The sequence below is a fragment of the Accipiter gentilis genome, chromosome 1 (assembly GCF_929443795.1).
Source record: "Accipiter gentilis chromosome 1, bAccGen1.1, whole genome shotgun sequence".
NCBI lineage: Eukaryota > Metazoa > Chordata > Aves > Accipitriformes > Accipitridae > Astur > Astur gentilis.
The window spans coordinates 41034854-41057236 of NC_064880.1; the positions used below are offsets into that span (position 1 = coordinate 41034854).

At 42.3% G+C, this 22383-nt stretch overlaps 1 protein-coding gene across 4 annotated transcripts in view; it reads left to right on the forward strand.

The window, feature by feature from the left end:
- Positions 1-718: 718 nt before the first annotated feature.
- EPB41L5 (erythrocyte membrane protein band 4.1 like 5) overlaps positions 719-22383 on the forward strand; it is a 61003-nt gene continuing 39338 nt past the window's right edge. For all 4 annotated transcript variants that reach the window (XM_049804321.1, XM_049804331.1, XM_049804339.1 and 1 more), the window contains exons 1-7: positions 719-840; positions 1843-2027; positions 12454-12558; positions 17961-18003; positions 19122-19200; positions 21643-21687; positions 21998-22050. In XM_049804321.1, the coding sequence (XP_049660278.1) occupies positions 1848-2027; positions 12454-12558; positions 17961-18003; positions 19122-19200; positions 21643-21687; positions 21998-22050 (505 nt within the window). In that variant the 5' untranslated portion in view covers positions 719-840; positions 1843-1847. The remainder of the gene's footprint in view (positions 841-1842; positions 2028-12453; positions 12559-17960; positions 18004-19121; positions 19201-21642; positions 21688-21997; positions 22051-22383) is intronic.

The following is a 22383-nucleotide window of genomic DNA, read 5'->3' on the forward strand; positions in this document are numbered from 1 at the left end:
GCCTGGGTTTCACAGCCGAGTGCGGGAAATGTTGCGTTCCCATTAGCAGAAGCGGTTCAGCCCACAAGCCGAAGTCTCTGCTTTCCCGTAGGCTGAATTCCCAGTTATCCTGGGAGTTTGAAGGAGGCTGGGGCTGGTTTAACCAGAGCGGTGCCGCTGTCAGCTGGCTCCATACTTCGCAACCAGAGTTTATGCTGCCTTTCCTGAGGTTTTCTGTTCGCGAAAATAACGCGAAAGCCGGCCGTCCCGGCGGCTCGAACCGCAGCGCAGCCCCGCCGCCCGTTCCCCCGTGCCCTCCCCCCCCCACCCCCCGGTAGCCGCCGTGCTGGTGCCGGCGCTGGCCCGGAGGCGCGCGCTGCCTGCCGCCCGCCTCCCCGGGGCAGCACGTGGGCCGCGCCGCCCCCCGCGGCGGCCCCTCAGCCGGGCGAAACTACCCGGCTCGGGGCGGGGGCGCCCCTTCTCCGCCGACGATCCGCCCCCTTTAAAGGGGCGATGGCCCCGCCTCCAGAAAGAGCGCTCGCTTCCCCGCCCGCCGGCCGCTTCCCTTCCCCGCCGCCGCTGCTGCCCTCCTCGGTCTCCGCGTCCACGCCGAGCGGGGAGAGCGGCAGCGGGAGCCGCCGGGTGAGTGAGCGTGCCCAGGCGGAGATGGACGGCGAGTCGTCGCCCTTTTAAGGGCCTCCCACGTCGCTCCGCCATGTTCGGAGGCCCGCCCCCTGCCGGGGGCTCCCTCACCGCCCGCCCGCCCGCCCCCGGGGCCTTGAGGAGCCGCCGCGGGGACGCGCTCCCGCCGCCCCCGGCTCCGCCGCTCCCGCCGCCCGGGCCGCGGGGGCCGCCCGCCCGGTGAGCGGCGCGGGGCTGCCGGTGGCGGCGGCGGCGGGGGAGGAGGAGGAGGGCGCGGCGCGACCCCTGAGGCGAGGCCGGCGGGGCGGGAGCGGGGCCGGGGTTGAGGCGGCCGCCGGTCCCGGGGCGTTGCGTAAGGGCGGGGGCGCCCGGCCGCGGCGTGGCCCGGGGAGGGGGAGCGCAGCGGGGCGAGGGGGGGGGGGCGGGGGGCGCTCGCCCGGTGAGGCGGCCGGGCGGCGCCGGGTTTCGGCGCCGTAGCGCTGGCGGGCCGGGCTGCGATCCGGTGAGACCGGCCGGTCGTTGGGGCTCGGGGCTGACTCATGGCCGAGCCCCGGGAGTTTGCCGGGCCGGCCGGGGAGCCGGGAGGCGACGCGCCGGTGGCGGTGAGCGGGCGGGAGGCCGCCTTCCCTGCGCCGGCCGGGAGCCTCGGCGCGGCCGCGGGGAGCCGGGCAGCGCCGTGCCCGAAAAGGCGCCGGCCGGCCGGAGCGGAGCCTTTCCTCGAGAGGCCCCGCAGCAGAGCGGCTGGTCTGGAAGCGAAGTTCTGGGGCGGGAAGGGCCGCTTACAGCTTGCTTTCCCTCGAGAGAGAGAGAGAGACGGAGCGCGTCAGCCAAGAAAGTAGCTGGTGGCGCGTAGTCCTTCGCCGCCTTCCAGCTTGGAGAGCGCGTCGCCGGCTCGTTGAAGAGTGCGGTAGCGTTTCTGTTAATGAAACACCGCAGACGGTTGCGGGGGATCTCCTCGATCGCTGTGTTTGCCCCTAGCGTGCTTTCGGATGGTCCCCAAAATCACCCCAGCTACCGTCAAAGGTTTGAGCTGAGGCTTTTCTCAAAGCAGCCAAAGACTTGTGGGTATTTAAATCCAAAGAGAAACATCTGTTTGAATCTCCAACAGTTCTTTATCAAAGCCTGGCATTTTCTAAGAACTTTAAACGCAGGCTGTTATTTCTCTTTTTGCCTGTGAAAAACTAACGTTAGCATGTTCTTCTTTTGTCTTGCGTTTCATAGCAAAGATGCTGAGCTTTTTCCGTCGAACCCTTGGACGGCGGTCTATGCGTAAGCATGCGGAGAAGGAGCGGCTAAGAGAGGCCCAAAGAGCTGCAACCCACATCCCTGCAGCTGGGGATGCAAAATCCATCATTACTTGCCGAGTAGCGCTGCTGGATGGAACGGATGTCAGTGTGGACTTACCGGTACGAGTGATGCAAGTTTGGTTTTTAAATACCGTTGGCTTTTGTCAATCTGATCGTGCTCTTTGCTGTTTACAAGTCAGGTAAAGGTATATTTGTATGTCGTAGCAACTGACCCTGTGACTTGACGTCCACTAAGTTACTGGTCATAAAAAGGTACTGAAAGAGTAGTTAACTCTGTTGTTCACCAGAACTAGAGAGTGTTTTGTTAGATGTCATTGCGCCTTGTGGATTGAATGCTTTCTAGCGTGTTAATGTAATTGTCGTGCCCAGGCTTAACTTAGAGAGGGTAGCGTTTCGGATGAATTGCAGTGAGCTATGTATGCATCTTGAGAAGGAAGGTAAATCTCTTGGTGTAACTCTCGTTGAGGAGGAGGGATGAGCAGAAGTATTAGCAGTAATTTCTGTGTGTTGTGTTTGTTTTGATTTTGTGTCAGGGATGATGGATGCAGTTTTTAACGCTAACTTGGGAGGGGAAGAGAAGAATCCTATTTCCTTCTCCTCCTCAGGGCAAATTATATAGCAGGGATTGTCTCATAGCCTAGTGCTTTATTGGGAGTGAGGTGTTAGCCACTGTTTTGCATTTCTAAAGCTCCCTTGATATACACGTGTCTGTTCTGCTCTGTTTAATTATATACCTGGGTTTGGCTGTGACAGGATGAACAGTAGCGATAGAAGTGATGTGCTCTGTTTTTCCCCTACCATGTGTTGTAGTTGTTAGTGACTTGTTTTGAACTCGCACAGCTGAGTTAGAAAGCTGCGGGTTGGCGAGACCTTCGGACTAGGTCCATAGGATTTTGGCTGCAATAACAGTTGCACTGAACATTGGAGCTGCTGGCTGAAAGAATGTGTGGAGCAGCCATTCTTGAAATGGTTTCTCTTTCCTACTTTTCTTATTTTAAGCACAATTCTAGAGTGTTTATAGTGTTAGGTAGTCTGAGGAAGGCTCAACTTGTCAGACTATTGAGTGGTGGTGTTGACATAGTGAGCGGAAATAACTTCAGCGATATGCAGAACCCCAAGTAATCTAGAGTTAAACAATTTGGCATCTTGATTTGCAAAATGACTATACAGAAAGGTGTTTATAGAAGGCAGTAAAACTAATTTGTACATCTCTGAGACAATGTAATGAACGTATTCAGTGCTGCTTAGTGCCTAGGATGTTTGGTTTGAGGCCAGGAATGCCAACAAACACTTTATAGCAAGAGTTACACTTAAAAAGTACTCAAGTTTAAATTGGTGTCTCCACATAACCAGAGCAGTAATCTTTGGAGCTGGAGTTGGCTCTGTAGGCAAATTCCTGGCGCCTCTAACGACATTTCTAAGGCTTTGAGGAGCATAAATTGAACGTGAAGAGGTGTCATGACCTGCCATCTGGACTATAAAACTTAGATCAGGGTGCAGTAGTAACTATTTATTTCTACAGGAAACTTTTTTCACTCTTGTTTTTTTTCTTTGTGAGCCAACATAAAGCTTTGTCTGTGGACATCTAAGTTATGAGTAACAGTAAACAAATATGCTAAAATCTACATAGCTAGATGCACTAATTACAGTGCATCGTCAGTGGCTGACATGTACTAGTTTCTTTGGTGATTAAAATACAATAAATTAGAAGTAGATTAAATGTTTCATTTCAGACTCCGTAGTGTGTTTGTTCTTGTGTGTCCACTTGCATCATTCATGTTTTGGGGTTGACTCGGAAAGAGGACAAAAAAGGGGGCAGACGGGGGAGACGGGATGAAGCGGAGGGTAGAAAATCCTGGCAAAACAATGTTGCTTTCTAAAATCCAAAGCTAAATTAAAAATATATGTGTGTGTGTGTGTATACATAAATAGATATTTTTTTTTTCTTTTACAGCAACTTTCCTTAAGAATTATCGTCCTCCTTGAGCTAAGGCCTTTTCCAAGACTGGTTCTGTTACTTTGACAGTAGATTTGGTTTTAAATGAACTCTTGTTGTCTCAAAGAGGTGCCCTCAGGTCTGCCAGTTCAGTTGTGCACAATCCCGTTGTCTCCTTAAGTTCTGTGAAATTGTTTTACTTAAAAAAAAAAAACCAAAACACAAACCAAACAAACCAGAAAGTGGTTCTTAAGACTGAATCACTTAGCAAACAGGTTAGTTCATGGCCAGAGAAAGAGTTGTCTTGGCAGGAATGAATACCATGCCTTTTTTAATCCATGGCTACAGAAATACTTTACAGTGGCATAAGTTGTTGCTGCCACAGGAGGAAAAGATGTTGCTTTCATTATTGCGTTTGTCCTTGTTTTCACACACCCCTTGGCAGAAGAAACAGTTTTTTGGCAGCCAGGCAGTAAGCTAAGTCAAGAAAATGCTGTGGCTGAAAATAATCGGTATAATTTTATGTTAGTTTCCAGCTGGAGTGATTCTCCAATCTGGTTCCCCATGTGCATCCCCAAATGTGGTGAGGAAGCATTTAGAGGCGGTATCAGGCTTATGTTTGCTTAAAATGCTTGTTGAGTTATATCCTTACACTGAATTAGCTACTGAAAGAAGAGTGTTCTGGAGTTATGGTCGTTCATATAATTGAATCTGAGATTGTTGAATTTCTGTTTAAATTAAAAAAAAACAACCCAAAACCAAAAAACAACCCAACCCAATCACAGGGAACATTATCATGTAAGCCAAACATGTTTCGGTCTTTTAAAGCAGTGAATATTGATGTTTTTACAAATATTGACAATGAAACAGAAGGGACATGTTATAAGTGGTGCAGTTGAGATTTAATTTATTAAACACAGAGCCAGGATTTCAGTAGTAACTCTGCTTTTTGTCCACTGATCTTATCTGTGGTGTCTGTCAAGCCATAATCTGTCTGCTTTTCTATTTCTTCTGGTTTTAATTACAAAATTGCCTGACTTGCACTGTTCATCAAAGCTACAGTCCTATGCAGTACATAGACTGGATTCTTTTTAAGAATCTACTTATTTCATAGCTGTATCAATGACTGAAGAACATCAGCGTTATATATACTATTTACTGTCACTTTGGTATGTTCAAAATGGGAGGCATGAATTTCATGGGAGTTATCAGTGTTCTTTTGGGGCAGATCGAAAGGTGTGTGGGGTTTTTTCCCACCTTCATCTCAGAATCTAAAGTTGTGTTTCAACCTGGTAGTTTTCCTCATCTGTTACCACTTTTTTTGAAGCTGTATGTTTGTCCAAATGCGTTCAGTGATTTTGACAGACTTATCATGTGCTTAGTGAAACAGTGAGAAGCTTATTATTTTTTTATCTATGAAAAGTTTTTATAAAATATATGCTGTCTGTTAACCGTGCTGCTGTTGATGTTGTTCATCATACACGCTGTTTTACTGCTAACTTACCTCGAGTTCAACTTGGACAGAAGTTGGGTTGTGCTTTTTCTTCCAATTGTTTAAGATCTGTGGGTGGAATGTTTGCTTAGTGGTATGACTGGTGAGAGGACAAGAACTCTGTTTTGCTGACATTGCTTATCTTACTTTTAATCTTGTTCCCATGTGAATCTAAACTCCATCTTCCCCCACTGCACCTCTGAAATTCCCCGAAGCTCAAAAGCCATGAACAGCCCTGGTTTAGTACCTGAAGACTTATCAGCTCAGTCATACCAATCTGAGCTCCTAAGGGAACCCCTCAAAAGCTGGAATACTGGCTCTTCTGGTGGTCACGGTTAGTGGGGAAAGACAGGTTGTGGAGGGGGAGAGCGTCATACCAGTGCTTTTCCTTGAAAGCTGTTTTAAATTGGAGTCACCAACAGCTTGTTGTAGAGATAGTCAATTCCAAGTTATTCATAGTAATAATTGGGAGAGTGAAAAGATAACCTAGATAAAGGGGAAAAATGGTAAGATAAATAATGTAAATTAAATTACAGAGATACACTTGGAATATGCACTTTTTTTAGAATTTGTGGATAGCTTTCTGTGGGGGAACAAGGTCAGCTTTACAGTAGCAACAGATAGTAAGTATGGGGTCTTACAGAAGCAGCACTGTACTTTGTGGAAGCCAGGGGTGTTTGGGTAAAGAAACCTGACCCTGCTTAACCCACAATTTACGTAATCTTCTCATGGATGATAGAGCGTTAATTGTATTCCAGTTTCTGTACGTGCAACCTAAGTTTTAGGCAAAAGCTTCCTAGTGGTATAAGATGAAAAACACAAATTACAAGAATGGATGCTCTCTGAGTAGTTTTTCATGTTAGAATATTCCTTACTTATGCATGCATGAAATTTAGTATGGAGATTGCAAAATGAGATGTTTTTGTCCTTATTATAATGAAGTATCATAAAACGAGGTCTTGTATAAATGAGTCCAAGAGCTCTGTGGAATAGCAGGAATTAGCTAAGCTGTTTACAGTTTTTGAGTAATGCTTACAAAATATGATGAAAAGGACGGTATTTGTGGTGATTATTTTAAATAAAATTAAGAAATCTATCTGGAATGCCAAAAACGTTGCCAGCAAACTGTTAATGAGTGCTGATGGCTTTCTGTGTGGAGGGAGATGATCTGTGTTGATCCGACTATAAGATCAGAGATGTATTGTGATAGTTGTTTTTACTCAGTAATCCACTCTGGTAGTTGTTTTTTTTAAAAAAGCTTGTAGAACATTTGTGGCTACTTGCTGAATATTTGTAGCTGTAGATACAAAATACAGAGTCTGTCTGTGGCATAGATGCTGATTAAAAATAAAATCTAGAAATGCTAAAAATGCTGGAAAATCAGTCATCCAATAAAATGAGTAATCTTAGTGTTCGAGGTTGGCTTTTAAATGTTCAAAATAAAACTAGGGTGGCAAAAGGAATGAGTAAATAAACGTGCTTGTGTGTGCGTGTTAAGACTACAAAGGTTTGGATTAAAACTTTTTCCACATGTGGTCTTTGTCTTAAACTGTTGAAATGCTTTTGATTATTTGCTTAAACTACTGAAAGACCTTTAGGGGACTGAAACTGGAAAAAGCGATCCTGAGCTGAGCGTTACGAAGTGGAGGTGCTGTCTGTGTGGTGGAAGGGGGCGCAAGCCGTTGTGCAGGTTGATCCAGTGCTTCCTGGGGTGCCAGGTTTAAATGCATATTGAGGTTGAACGCAGGATGTATATGGTACATGCTGAGTCGTTTCAGGAGTTCTGAGCAGCAGCAGAATGCCCGTACTGAGTCGTGCTGGGAGTCCAGTCGTTCTGGGCAGGTGAGCGTTTCAGGCTTGCTGGGATGCACGGTGCCCTGGCAGGGTTGGAAAGGGAGGAAGGGAGCAGCTGGAAGCGAGCTGCGGCTGCTATCAGAGTAATTTGTTTGGCCCGCAGTGTTTCTGGGAATGGTGCTGCAGGCTGGTTTAGTTGCCTGAAGGTTTAGCATTCCTAACTCGCAGCGTAACAGCGAATTTTGTCTGAAGCCCTGCTTTCCTGCTGAACTGCCCCTGTAAAGAGCTCAGGCAAAGAGTGAGACTCTCATACGCTCATTCCAGACTGCTCCTGAGAAACCTGCAGGTGGAACACCAAATAAAACTGCAGTGTTTGAGAAAATACTCGGGGGAGGTATTTAATCTCTAAACTTCAATGCTGGACAAGCAGTTTGGGTATGTTCTGTGTCAGAAAGAATGTTAGGAAATAGACTCAGAAATGGATTAAATCAGGTGTGTAACCAGAAGATACAAACTTTCTGGGAGAGCAAAAATAAGAGACTTCTGACAAAACAAACTGACACGTATGAATGTTTTGAATCATTATCATGTTATGTGTAGGGTCAATAAGCCTGAGCACAGTCCATCGAAATCTTTCTATATAGTATTCTAATAAATGTACAGTATGGGTATTGAAATCAATTCTTTATAAAAGATTTTGGGGACATGACTTTTTCTTTCTCCAGAGAAAAGCACAACAAAATGTTTAACCCCAAATGCTTCTCTTCCTGTATTTGGGAGAGATGCAGTAAACAGAAGAATTGATAAGCTCTGTCTTTGGAGGTAGTAATTATTCTCCGCAGCCTTCCAGGCTTGCAGGGCTTTTAACTCAGTTACAAGAACATGTGGTGCATCTTGTCAAAGGCTGGCGATAAACCAGAGAGAGAAGCAGAACTGGTGTTTTGCTGCCATTGGCACTTTTAGATGAAGGAGAAAATTGAGTGGGGTGTTTGGAAAAGTTATTTGAAAGATTGGTGCTTGGGAGTTTGAAGACAGGAGCAACTCCATTTGTAGGTCAGTATTTAAAGCTGTAAGAAGATCAGGGTGATACGAATGAAGTATACTTCTAACACTGCCTTTGTAAAGATAAGGGGTTTTAACCCTCCAATTCTCCAGCAAACCTTAATGGGGTTAACTGTAGATACTGTTTTCATGATATTGAGAGGAAATCTTTTTCCTTTAAAGCTCACTGTGGAGCTCTCATGGCTTATTTTTTCAAAACGTGTCGTTTGGGAGAAGGGGGATTAACTTCCTGAGAAATGGACAGGCTCATCTGCTGCTCCCGCACTGCCATGGGCTGCAAAGGTGCGTAGGTGACATCCTACCGACTGGGTAGCTGTAAATCCTGAATAGGGGTCCCTAGCTTCTCCAGGGGGGGAATGGGATCTTTCTGAGGAAACTGGTATGAATATGAATGGTAGCCCTCCTAATGAGCTGACAAAAAACCAGGAAGGAAGGGTTTTGCCCTTCAGTAACTACTGAAGGCAATAGCTACTGTTAGTTATTGTTAATAAGCAATATTAACATAATCATTGGAAGAAATCTTCCGACAGAAAAGTACAGCTGCAAGGACACAAGAGATAGTAAGTCCCACAAACGTAGAGCCTAGTCATCTCTTTTTTTCAGAGTTCATCTTATACAGGGACCTCCTTTTCTTCACAAAGAAAAAAAAATAAAGAGGAGAAAAATCCTTTTCTGATGAGCATTTTAGTTAGTAATTCATGAGGTGGGCCTTTTGGTTTTATTTTTTTAAAGTTTTGGAAGTTTGAAGTACTTCGCAGTGATTAAAAACCTGATTAAAACCTTAAAAGCGAGCCACTCAGCTGGTGCCTGCCCAGCACAAGGGTCCCATCCCCAGCTGTTTGTAAGACCGCGTTGCTTCCTCAGTGCTGGTCTGTACTGGCTGCTGCCAGTCCTGAAAATGGCTTTTACGTCAGGCAGGCAGGCTGTGGAGCTGATGGAGTTGTGGAGTTGCTGGCTTACGCTCTTGAGTGCGTGCCCGTGAAAAAAAACTTTACCTCTGAGGCCATGACAAGAGGGTATAAATGCTGCCGCCTCTCCTCTAGTTTCAGGCAGTGGGTGAGATACCCGAGCCGAGGTGAATGTCTCCGAACCCCCTTGTCCCGGCAGAGAAGGGACAGACCCCCCTGCCCAGGGGAACACGGAGCTGCCTTTACCCAGCCGTGCTGTGCTGAGCTACCGGGGTTAAGTCCAGCCTTGCGAACACCCGCTCAGCCAGCAATTGCAGTTATTAAGAGCAGCATGAGATGTCATTAGCACAGAGTTGGGAGCATCCCTCCGCACCATTCATGCCAAAGCGATCGAAAGATGTTTTTATCTCATTCCGAAGTGTGGCAAAACCACTAGATGACCTGCCCTATATAAATGATATATTTTATTTACGTTTCCCAGTTCAGTTGTTGACTCTCCTGCTGTGAGAGGTTTGCTGTTGCTTCCTACGGAGTATGGCAAACTGTGTAAATCAAGGAGTCGGGTTTTACAAAATTACAAACCCGTGAGGAGTTTAATTTGTGCCCTGAAGCGAGGACCAGCCACTGGCTGGGCTGCTTGTGAGTGGAGTCTCTAATAGTTCATCGGTAGCCATTGAGCAACTTGAAAGTATTTGTCCTTTGAGAGTAACCTGAGCTCTGCTGCAAGGAAAAGAAAGGGGGGGGAAGTATGGGGTAGCAGCAGGATAAAAATGTCATTTAATCAAATGTTGCCGTTAGAAAGTTAGGGTAATTTTTCACCAGAAAATGTAATAAAAGTGTATCTTTGCTATGTCTTTCAAAAACACTTGAGATCACAGTTTTATTGAATACAAAGAAATTAATTTTTAGTCATAAAAATTGACCGGTTACAAAGCAATAGTATTTTTGGTTGCCGTTTGTTTAAATACAAGGAGGAAGGATGTAGTAAGGCTTTAAGAAAGAATTTGAATTTAACATTGAAGCATGTGTGAAACTTTTGCTGACTCGCACCAAATACAGCCACTGGTGGTTTAAGCCATATGCAAAGTACTGCATAATTAATTCCATGTTGACAGCCCTGGTGATTTAAGTCAGAAAACAACCAGTAGCCCTGCAAATCTTTCCACAGCCACTCCAGTGCTATTCTTCAGGGACTTTCTCCCACATTAGTCATTCTGGGTCCACTTAATCTTTTGAGTCCTTTGCTGGGATTACCAAAATGGTGAACACACTCTGAAACTATCTGGCGCTGCAGAATTTTGTACAATAATACATAATACAGTTTTAGTTGTTGGTAGTCTGAGATAGTATGTGTAGTAATTGTAGGCCTGAGTTAAAGTGCTTCATTGCCTGTCCCTAGGAGGGAATTTGGCTAACTGGTTAATTACAGTTTTAAAAGATGATTTACTGAAGGATTGAGAAGGATCCAAAATGTTCAGCTGAGTAAGGGGAGATTTTCCTGTAGTTTTAGACGAGCTGCAGAAAGCTTCATGCAAAATAAAACATTTTTCTAGTTTTGCTGTTGCAAACGCTGAATTGATTTCACTTGTATTAGTATATCTTACTGTTTAAGCAGAAGATATTCTGTGCAGAGAGAAAATATCAATGGTTCAGCGCCTTGCTCTTTCAATAAAGAGGCTGCAGACTCAAATAGTGGAAGAAATGTGTGGGCTTATTTGTAGGCGATTTGCCTTAAGGCCTCTGTTGTGAGAGTCTTGCTGGTGTTCAAGAAATCTGCTATTGCCTGAGAAGTACTTTTTCTTGAAGTCAACAGGAAAAAAACTTGCCTTGAACGAGTTTGGTGAGGTCTACATCTCAGCATTTTCATTATACAACAATTTTGTAGATCCTGTGTGTACGTGAAGTTGCCTGCTGGTCTAATTGCCTTCCATTCCCCTTACCTCCCCTCATACTTGGAAATAAATAGCTGTGGGAGAACGTTCTTAAGACAGGTTCAGTTTACAGACTTTTCTGAGACTCTGCTTTGAGCTGTGAAATGTCATGTTGGATTTAACTAATGTATCAAGTAAACCAATGATTATGATTGCAAAGTTGAATATAAAATATTTGAAGACTGGGGTAGAGGAAGGTGGCAAAAATTATGCATGCTGCTTTACTTACATTAATATTAGTTGGTGATTAAACCAGATTATTCCTGAGAATAAGAATTCTGGCTGGCCTAGGATTTTGAGAGGTGGACTAAATCTGCTAATTAGTAGCTTACTAAAAAATATGCTTAGAAAGTTAGCCCATTTCTCAAGTTGTGAATGTATAAATATTAAGATAAAAGATTGCAAGGTGATAGCATTATGGAAATAGAGAAATCCTTAAACTGCTTGCAGAGTAAACATAAATCTTTCTGCATTTCTTTGCATTTAAAAATATTTCTTTTCAACACCGTGACTTGTAATCTGACCTACTAATTTATTAATGTATTTTTATTACATTTAGGCATCTCGGGTATTACTGTTAAGCTTTTCTTTCAGTGTATTACTATAAAGGAGCTCATAGCATGAAAAATGTATGTTGGTGTAGAAACTGCTCAGTGCTCTTTACTGCCTTCTCTTTAAAAACAACTGTTTAATTTTTTAGATCATCACTGTAAAAATGATGTTTACTTGAGGCCAGAGCTAAGTTTTTTTCATAAATTATGTATGAGCATACCTGGTGGCTTTTTGCACCTACAAGTGAGTTTCATGAACTGACTTTTGTAAATGTGTTATCTAAGTACTATTTGTTAAATTTGCTTGCCTCAGACTGCTTCCTGGCAGTCGTTAAAAGCACTTCCTCATGGAATGCTACATTCTAATTCAATATGCTTTGCTACCTGCTTCAAAACTGGTGAATTGCCTAGGTATCAAACAGCAATAAATTCATAAGCAATTTGCTGTACTTTGCTCTGAAAATTTTCCAGTGCATTGGTTATTGCAATTGTACTAGCTATATTTCCAGTTCAACGCAACTTTGGTGAGTAAGGAAAGCCTAAAAGGGACAATGGTAAAATGATTTTTTTAACACTCTGTGTTGTGCAAGTCAATGTTGACATTTTCCAAAAAAAGAAATTATGCAAGTCCTTTAAAGATATTATGTGTGCTTCTTGTGGGGTGTACATCTGCCTTCAAGAAAAAGAGCCATCAAAAAATATGAGAGAAAAAAAGAATTTCCGTATTATATTTTCAGAAGCTTAATTTTGGCATTTTCTCACTTTTGGAATTACAATGTAAAGTATGCCTAGAAGAAGGTTGATGCTGCAATAAATCTACTTGCTAAGTACAAAATCGTTTATATTTTCAGAAAAAAGCCAAAGGCCAGCTCCTGTTTGAACAGATCATGTATCATCTGGACCTTATAGAAAGCGACTACTTTGGATTAAGGTTCATGGATTCCGCACAAGTGGCGGTGAGTAGCAGCAGTGTTTTTTTGTTTTGTTTTTGTTTTTAAAGCAACAGCCTAAAATTTAGATCCTAATATTGACAAAAATGCTTTAAGAAAGCTGCCTTTTTTGAGTTAAATTTTGTGCAGAAGCTCTGTGGTGTGTTAGTTTAAGTGACCCCAAGTTTAATTCTCCCTTGAGCACTGTAACATATTGCAATGCTGTTGTCTCTTCCTTTCTTGTCTTTCACTTGTTCTTGTCACACCTGTTGTCATTAGGCAGGCTGGTCCTGTAGGACCCCAGAGCATGGTGTGTCATGTAGAAATTCTTGATGCTGCTGATGCAGAGAGGAAGGGGCACAACTAGAGTGTGTCCTTGGCCCTTCATTGTTCTACAGAGGGGAGAAGGTTTTCCTTTGCCAATGCCATCAATTTTCTTATGAGCAAAAGTCATCTTGGTAATGTCTGCTTGGGAAATAATCTTGGTAAGAGGGGTATACCTTTGGTTTCCTCAAATCAGTTGTGATTCATACCTGTAACTAGAAATTTTTGGGAGGATATAGGCATGTTTGTATGTACCAGACAGTTTGAGTAGAGGGTTCTTGCAACCCTGAGTTTTTTTGTGAAGTTTGTTGTGTGTTTGTAAAAATGTGACTGCTTTTGAAAACAGAAGCAGAGCGTTGTTTGTCAGAAGCAACCATAGTTCTTTCGCTTGCAGGCTGTGCAGTTTTATGTGGTTACTTCTTATGGCCCAGTGCTTAATCCTGCCCCAAAGGATAGCTGAAAGTTAAGTGGGGTGTTGGACAAGGAGTGGATTTTTGTCTCTGTCGTGCATCCCTGTAACTTAAACCTGTATTCATTTATCTCAACACCCCCAGGTAGAATGAGATCTGAGTTTTCATACTGTGTATGTCAATCTTATTTGTTAGATGTATGACCTAATTGTTTCTGTGTTTCAAGTCCACTTCGGAATTATTTCATGATTAGGATGGCAGAGTGGAAGCACAGACAGTTGCTGCTGAGCTGAATTCCCGAATTGTTCAAGATCAGCATACAAAATGGAGGCAATGACATATATTCCTTTACTTCTGTGAGGGTCTATGTCCAGAACACTTTGAAGGTGACATCTCAATTGTTACAGCTTTGTACAATGGCAAAAAACTCCCCAAGCCTGAACCTTTGAAGGAAGATGACAGCTTTGGACAGTGTTACCCACCCCAAAGCACACTTACAACCTGATGGATTCTTTTCAAAATTATTGTGATCGAGTTTTATGCTTAGATTGTAATTGTAGAGAATATTCTCTTCAGGGAAAATAATTTGTGTTCAGCATCTGAAGCAAAATTCATGGCTACTGGGATTAGCTGCTGCTGGGCTGCGGTTCCCAGTAGTGAAAGTGGTCTTAAACCCCTTGCAGAACAGAGACATTTAAGACTAAGCAGAAAAAGACCATTACACTATAATGGAGGGATGTCATTCAGAACCATGCATACCTCCTACAAACAGAAACTAGAAAACAGCGCATTGCATACCATTTTGTATTTATAAAGATCATGTTAGCTGTGTTAAGCATGTACAGTCTGGGATGTTGAGTATTGATAGTGAATTGCTCCATTGCATTTATCTTTTTGCTTCAGGGAATAAATAATCTGTACATTTTAGGTACCCTAACTCAATTTCTGCCATGTGTCTTCTGAAGTATTTCTGTGTGCCTCTAGGATCTCATAAGAGTTCACAGTGGGTTAGTTGTAACTGGTGAAACTATCTGTATGGTATATCTTACTGTTCTGTTAGCAAATAACGTAATTTCATCTTGAAATGGGGAAATAAGAGTTAATCTTTCTGCCTCAGCAATGGCTCATGGCTTGCTTTTGTCCAGCAAATTGTTACTTCCAGTCCAGACAGCCCCTGATTGAGTACTTGATACTGCACAGTTTACCAGGTACAAGCTATTTCGAACTTGGTTTGCTTCCTTTTCTTAACTATGTGTGACTGAAAAGAGGCAGAGTAGAGATAACAATCTGTTTAAACTGGACTTTAATGATACGCTCTGTATAACGAAGCAGAAAAGATTGCATTTTGCCAGAAGAGCTGAACACAACAGCCAGAGATAATTGCTTTAAGAAATGAAGAACTGTTGTGATGGCAGCTGTTCTTGCAAAGTGGAGCTGGCATATTCTAGCAGAAACCCAATCTGCAGCTGGAAACAAAGACAGAGACTAATCAAGTGACTTGTCAAAGATTATTCAGGAGACCTGTTAAATAAACAGTATGAGAATCCAGTCCCTTACTGTGGACAGAATTGTCCACTGGCTCTGAAGGAGATAATCTTTCTGCTACCCAGTTTAAGTACATTGCCTTACTAGCTAGTTGCACCTGATGATGTAAAAACACAGGCAAACTAGCAACATATAGTTAAATAAAAAAATTGAGAAATTCCCTGCTTGTTTTAAATATAAGTGTTTTAAATACAAATTTCAATAGATTCATTTTGAACAACTGAAGGATAGCTTTTTTTCTTCTTTGGAGCTGCTGAAGTCATTAGTAGTTAGGTGTTTGAGTTTATGATGTACTGGGGCTTGGGGGGAACCCAGGTAATACAAACTCTTCCTGACATTTTGGATTTTAGGATTCAAACACTAACTTCTTTAAAGAGGTTCTTGAAACAATTAGTGAAGTGAAAGAATTGTCGTTTTCATATGTTTTCTATGTTCATTGCCAGTCTGATGGTTAGGAATAGATTCCCCCGCTAGCCCCAAGTAAGAGGCAGGAGATGGCAAAAGGAGTTATTTGCAAGATTGTCCACTATATACCAGACTTGGTCTGGCAGCCAAGGGAACAGGCTATTGTTAATTTGAGTAACTTTGATTCAGGCTGACAATGAACAGTACAGCATGTCCAGTGACACAAAAGATAAAGATTGTCGGGCTATTTGGCTTTTACTGTAGCAATGCTGGAGAGATGTTTCTAGTAACAAGGCATCAAACATTTAACAGGTGGCAAATTCCTAATTCTAATGTACAGGTTGCAAGCATCAAATACTTGCTCTTCCTAATGGAATTGTGCAACACATTGGATTGTTATTCTGGCAGTTTTATCTAATGCAGTGCTTAATGCTGAAAATTATTTGCATAGCATTGTACTAATTATGCACCCATTAATTCTATAAAGCATGGGACCAGTTTTGGCCTCTCCATCTTACTAAAAAAAACCTTATTTACCCTACTTTCTTAAAAAGTTGCTGGGTTGGTTTGTTTTGTGTGTGTGTGTGTGTGTGTTTTGGTTTGGTTTTAAAATTTCTGAATATTTTACTAAGGACTTCCAGTACTCTATGCAGTCTGTTGTTCATACTGCTTTTTGTTTAGCAAACTTTTATCTCTGGATTTCAGCAGTAGACTGTGCTGAGCAAACTCTCATCAGAATGTAAACTTTTTGCCAGGTCCACTAGAATTCCATTTTAATCACTTGAAATAAATCTTAAGTTTCCTGACATCTGTGTGTGTCCATGCATGTGCTGGGTTTGGTTTTTGGGTGGGTTTTTTGGTGGTTTTTTTCCCCCTCCATTTAAAAGCAGTTGTTTCCCTTCTTCCACACAGACCCTTACCATTCAGACTCAGCTCCTGTAGGCAGCGGTGGTAAGAGCCGAGCAGAATAAAATACTATCAGTGCCTGTCGTGGGCCTCTCAGTTGCCTTGCCACGGAATGTGGAGGAGATGAGAAAAAACAGGAGGGAGATGAAACAGGCATGCACAGCCAGTCCTGTAGCCTAGAAATGGCTCTCTGCCATTCCTGTGTCTAAATCACCTGCAAGCCTCCAAGTGGGCAGTTTGTATATTTATATGGTGCAGGAAGGAGTAAGTTGTCTCTTAAAGCAAGTGAGTTTATGGAATAGGAAGAGAGATTATAGCATTTTCTTAAAGAAACAAACAAAAAAATTACTCCATTTTGCTGGTAGTGTAAGCAAAGTTGACGTAAATATTTGCTTCATTCTTTAAGCTTCCTGCTTTATTTTAAAAATATATTATATACATTTCAAACAGATTTCTGTAGCTACTTTGTTTTAATAGGTAATGAGAGCATTTTCAGCTGTATGCACAGCAGCAGTAGACGGTTCAGTTGTGCAGGTCTGCAGCTAATATTTCAATTGCTGCATATCATGGATGTATTACAGGCTGACTTTACACACTCTCTGCAGAAGGCAGGGCTGCTCTGAAGACAGGAATGTGTTTGCACTTGGCATTGTAACCTGAAAATACCGGTTCTTTCTCATACCCCTGTTGCTTTTTGGTTCTCTGTGGGGCCCACTGTGAACTTTATGGCATGTAGTTTAACGAAAGGAGTGTTGCTAAGTATATAATTCATCTGTATTTGTTGCAAGGTGACATTTGGGACTGATCAAATGAGGTGGTGTTACCTGGTTGTTGTGAACCATGCAGGCTGTGGTGTGCTAGGTAGCTTGCTCTGGCTGTTGACTCAATGCAATTACGGTGAATAGGTGCTGTGTTTACTAACTGAGTCACCTTCTTTGGAGGAGGGAGCTGTTCGCTGTGCACAACACTTGGAAGTAGGTCTCTCCCGCTAGGTGTACGTTAGCTTTCCAGCTTTATTTTTAGTTTCTGGTATAAACTCTTCAGCAGTGGGAGTATATGCAATTATTTTAGGGAGCATAGCATATATGTGTAGATGTTTCTTTCAACCTGCCATCTAGAGCTTAATTTTCACGTGCTTGTTGTATGCAGTGCAAGTGAAGCCTTTATTTTGGCTTCATGTCAAGTACATTTAGCTTATATTGTTATACTAATGCTTATAATTAGAATTAGTAGGTGGGGCAGTAACTTCTGTCCTCCCATGTGACAATTGCTAAAATTTCAGATGTGAATAAATTTTGGAGAATTAAGTAGAGCTGACCCTCTTTGTTGTTATTACGCTTGAGTCATCTAAAGAAAATGCCTGAAAGCCAACAATATTTATTTTGTCTCTCCCCTTCCACCCCAAGTGGACATCACAAACAGAGTGCCAGAGTCTCCAGCTATGATTTATGCCTCTCTGGCACATAGTCACTGGCTGACCTACTAATGTGTGAATTAAGTGTTTGTTTGTTTGGATAGGATGAAAATTTTAGTAATTAAAGTGCTCTGTCAGTACATTTTTTTTAAAGTAGATAATGCTTTCTTGAAGATTGCCTTTAAATAAGTTACTACAGGATGTTTCTGTTGTTCGAAACTGATATTTTGCATTACAGACTTAGAGTGAAAGGATCTTTGAGCACTGAGAACTGTGAAATGTGAAAGATTTGGATTAGATTGTTTTAATGAACTACTTGTTATTCCAAGATGGTGTTCACTAAGAATAGGGGTTTTTTTTACCTTTTTTGTTCTTTCTGTGAGATTTCTTTATTGATAATTCAATGAAAGTAATTTATTTTTCAGCATTGGTTGGACAACACAAAAAGCATTAAAAAGCAAGTTAAAAGTAAGTGTCCTTTTTGTTTTCTCTCGGGATCTCATATTGAACATAGAGGAGGCACAGACCGTTGAAATGGGTGGTGGGGGGCAGTGTCCTGTGAGGAGTGACGGGACCTGGTGACAAAAACCTGACATGGTGCTGCTGATTGTTTAATGGCCTCTTCCCTCTGTAGCTCATATTACTTTAGTCTAATGTCCTTAATTAAACATGTTAGAGGCTCATTAATTATAGTTTAAATGGAGGCAGCTGAAGATGCTTTAGTGTTATAGATCGTTATCCTGACTATAGGAAAACTTGTCTTGGAGCCTCTATGCCTTGGGGCAGTTCTGAGTGCCCGAATCTGTGTTCGGTCTACCAAGTCCTGACCCGCTGCACAGGCGTTCAGTGTGGCCTGGTCGTTTCAGTGGTGCATGCTTGGGTAAGATGTGATGTCGGCTGGTTTTTGTTTAGCAGCTTCCTTGCTGTCTGCTGTGGGAAGTCTTCAGGGATTTGTGGTGCTGTGTTAATAGAACAGAGGGTTTGGAAGCACCAAGAGAGAGAAAATTCCTCCTGTCAGATGCAAGAATCGGCGGAGTGCTGCACATTTTTAAAGAACTGTTAATCCATCCTTTGCTGAATTAACTCTTTGGTTTCCAGAAAAGATGATTCTTCCACAGAAGCGTCTGTTGAATGCCCCTAAAATACGTCTAAACTTAGGGGCCTGAGTTGCCAGCAGTGGGTATTTCCCAGAGCCCTGGGAAGGCGTTACAGAGACCAACAGAGTGCCTGGGGGTTTGGTCAACTGCAAAGCCAAGATGCACAGCTTTCTCGGTGATGGATAGAGTCCTTAAATATAGGGATTAACCTAGATTCGCGTGCTCTTGGCAGGACAAATCAACTTAATGTGATATGACTGTTGGATTGACTTGTAACATGTAAAACTATTTTGTGTGTATATTTAGGTATCCTTTCACCCTGATGTTTTTAATGCGTTTCTGTGTCACAAAGGAATTTCCGCCTTTAGACCTTGTGGTAGGACAGAGCCGGTTTCAGTCAAGTTTTGCGATGGGATTCTGTGTAACAAAAAAATAAGATGTCTCATTCAGTAACTGTTACCGCTGTCTTGAATGAATTCTGCTTTGCAGTTGGCCCACCGTATTGTCTGCATTTTCGTGTAAAGTTTTACTCATCAGAGCCCAACAATCTACGTGAAGAGCTAACAAGGTAAGAAGGATTTTGTGTGAGAGAGAGGTATCCAAATAAGGCCAGGAAAATGGTTTTGTGGTATTTATTTAAAAAGTTGTATGACATTTTGGAGAATTCCTTAGAGCTGCTTGCTTACTTGGCTTCTTGTAAATGTTTCTAATGTAGCTCTCATTAAATAAATGAGCTCTAGTATAAAGAGATCTGTATATTTACTATATTAGTTGATGCACCATTTTTATTAGGCAATTCTGGCAACTGACCCGAGTAGCTTATACACAATGGACAGAGGTTTTTACTGAAGAGAACAGACATAATTCCTCTTTCTGTAATCTTTAGTTTCAACTGTATATAGTCATCCTGTCTCCTTGGGTAGGAAAGTGTTGAATGGCAAGTTAGAGTTTCTCTTTGGCAAAAATAAGTTCAGTTAACGTTTCATTACTTCTGTGGTCTTTTCAGAGCTTATAGAAAGGGAAAATAGTATTTTACTACCATGCTGAGATGTGAGTTAACAATACTGTCTGTGTAGAATTGTAGTATCAGGTGAGCAGCAGTTTCTCTTGATTAAAGCGTTTCACAGATCCGTTCATAATGTTGCATTTCATGCTGGACTGAGGCATACTTGGGGTGCTTTGAACGAGAACACAACCTGCCATCTGTCAGTAGTATAAGTCTGTTGTAAAAGGCGACATTTCCTTGCCTTGTCACCGCTGCTGATGATCTGTTTTGGAGAGAAAACAAAGTTGTTATGTTTTCTTGATAGCTGTAGATGCTTCGTACCCTCAGCCATTTGTAAGAGTGTGAAGTATATTTGTTTGTTGTTCAGGTTTATGTCTGTGTGGATCTTCGGTCTGCACTTTAGCCAAATCCCTAGGAGTGCTACCAGGAAGATTATAGTAGTATTACCCGTTACAGCCATATGTACCCTGTACAGCTTCATACTTATATGTAGTACCATAATGTTATAACTGCTCTTCTTTAATGCTTTCCTGCCGATCTGGGAAGAGTGTTTTACCTCCCCATTCATGTTCCTGAATAAACTTTTAACTGCCTTTAAAAATAGTAACTGCAGAGAAAACTCAGACCTACATCTGTACCTACCACTATAAAACATTTTCATCTATCCTGACTGAGTTCTGCCAGTCAGACCTTGCTATACAGGTTTTAGTAGGGCAGCCCTGAAACCTGAGGGCTTTTAAACCCTGTCTGTCTGCTTAGCTAATCCCCCAGAAGAGGAGAGCAGCAAGTCTGTCTTCTGTCTTGAGACAATTTTATGCCTTGAAGAAGCAGTGGCAAGGGGAGCTCTGCTGTGGGTATAGGTGTCACTAGCAGGGGCTTTCTGAGGGCTCTTACCTTTTCTTTGTGCAGCAGGACACCCAGCTGGAGCCACTTTTCAGCTTCCACAGGTGCGGCTCGCTCACGTTTTCTGCCAGCTTCCCATCAGATGCCACCAGTCAGAGGTCATGTAACATTGCCTAGGCATGGGAAGTATGCTTGAATTGTTTGCAAGTGTTATGTGACTGATAAGCACGGACTAATCACACCCACTATACACTGGAGGCCTGTGCTCATTCTTTTGATACCTAGGCTCAGTACCAAACAAATTTATTCCCCATGTAGGGGCCAGTGTTCAAAAGGCTTTGGATAATAAATGGTTTGACAAAGTATTTGGATTTCCAAGGGACCTATAAGAAAAATGCCTGCATCTGTTTTCTGTCTATGTATGTGAGTATGAAGAGACATAGGCACATGTTGAAACAGAGGCATTGTCTTTGGCTTTGTGCCTAAGGCTTCTGTCCATCTATAGTAGAATTCAAACAGGATACCACTGTGGATGGCAGCGTTTTAGTTGATGAGACTACTTCTGTGTACCATAATGGAGCAAGAGGGCTACTCTTTGTGGGTATTGGATCGGAAGGATTGGTGTCGCACACCAAAGGGATAGGAGCTTTGTATTCAATATTTGCCTAATTTCTAAGCAAGAAGAGTACTGAATAAGCAAGGCAGTGAAGGAAAGCTGGCTCTGAAGAGTAAACAAGTTGAAAAGGCTGCAGCCTACTGTTTTGGGGGGGGCGGGGTTTGTCACTTTGCAGTCAGCTTTCTGGGTTAGATTTTAGCTAAGCAATCCAGGAACGTTTATTTTTGAGAGACTTTAAAATATTCATTCTCTTATGAGATTGATATGTCTATGGATAGTGAGGAAAACGTGGAAGCTGCAAGTTGTTCTTTGCCCAAGTAGGATCAGAAGAGAAAAAAGTGACACTTACTTAGGTATCCTATTTCTTTTACCATGCAATACTAGTTCAAAGCCTTGAAAAATCACAACACAGTTTCTTCGGTCTTGAAAACCCATGTGAAGAGTAGAAAACATTTTTATTTGTCAGGCTCGAACTTCCTCCTGTTGGCTGAGTGACATATTAGAACTATTAATCGATGACTTTTATTTCTTATTTAATCCTACAGGTATTTATTTGTTCTGCAGCTGAAACTGGATATTCTTAGTGGAAAGTAAGTATTCCAGATAAACAGCCTTTTAAACAATTACAGCGTAGGATTTATTAAACTTATATTTGGATAATTAGTTTTACTAAGTAATGTAATGTGGGGGTTTTTTTCTAAAATACTACTTTTCTATGCATGAATAGCATCAGAGGAATGTTTAAATAACGTAGTGCTTATCTCTTGTTAATTTGCTGAAAATCTACTAATCCTTTTTCACTTTATTATCCCAAACAAGTTGAGTTTCTCACTGTCAGGTATGAGTTGCCTGCTAAATAGTGTCAGCTATGGTTTTAACAATGCATTTCTCTTATGGCAGATTGGAATGCCCTTTTGACACAGCCGTCCAGTTGGCAGCTTATAACATGCAAGGTGAGAGGGTACGAGCAGGGAAAGATGAATTTGTATGAACAGCTTGTGTGTACTCTTATTACCTCTTTTAGTCTGTCCTTGTTATATCCAGAAAATAGGTTCTGCCCAGATGTTAGCCATCCAGTGTGAAACACAGCTCTTTTTTTATTGTAATTTTGCTGAAAGCGTATATTGAAAATCACTCGATTCCTCAAGAAACAGAACACAGCTTTGCCCTAAACTTGTTTTCTCAGGTGCTTTTGTGCAAACCTGACCACTTTCACACAAGATACGAGGTCTGCAGTCTTCCCGAATTGCTTTGGTGTAGTAACACAGTTCACTTTTTTTTCATCA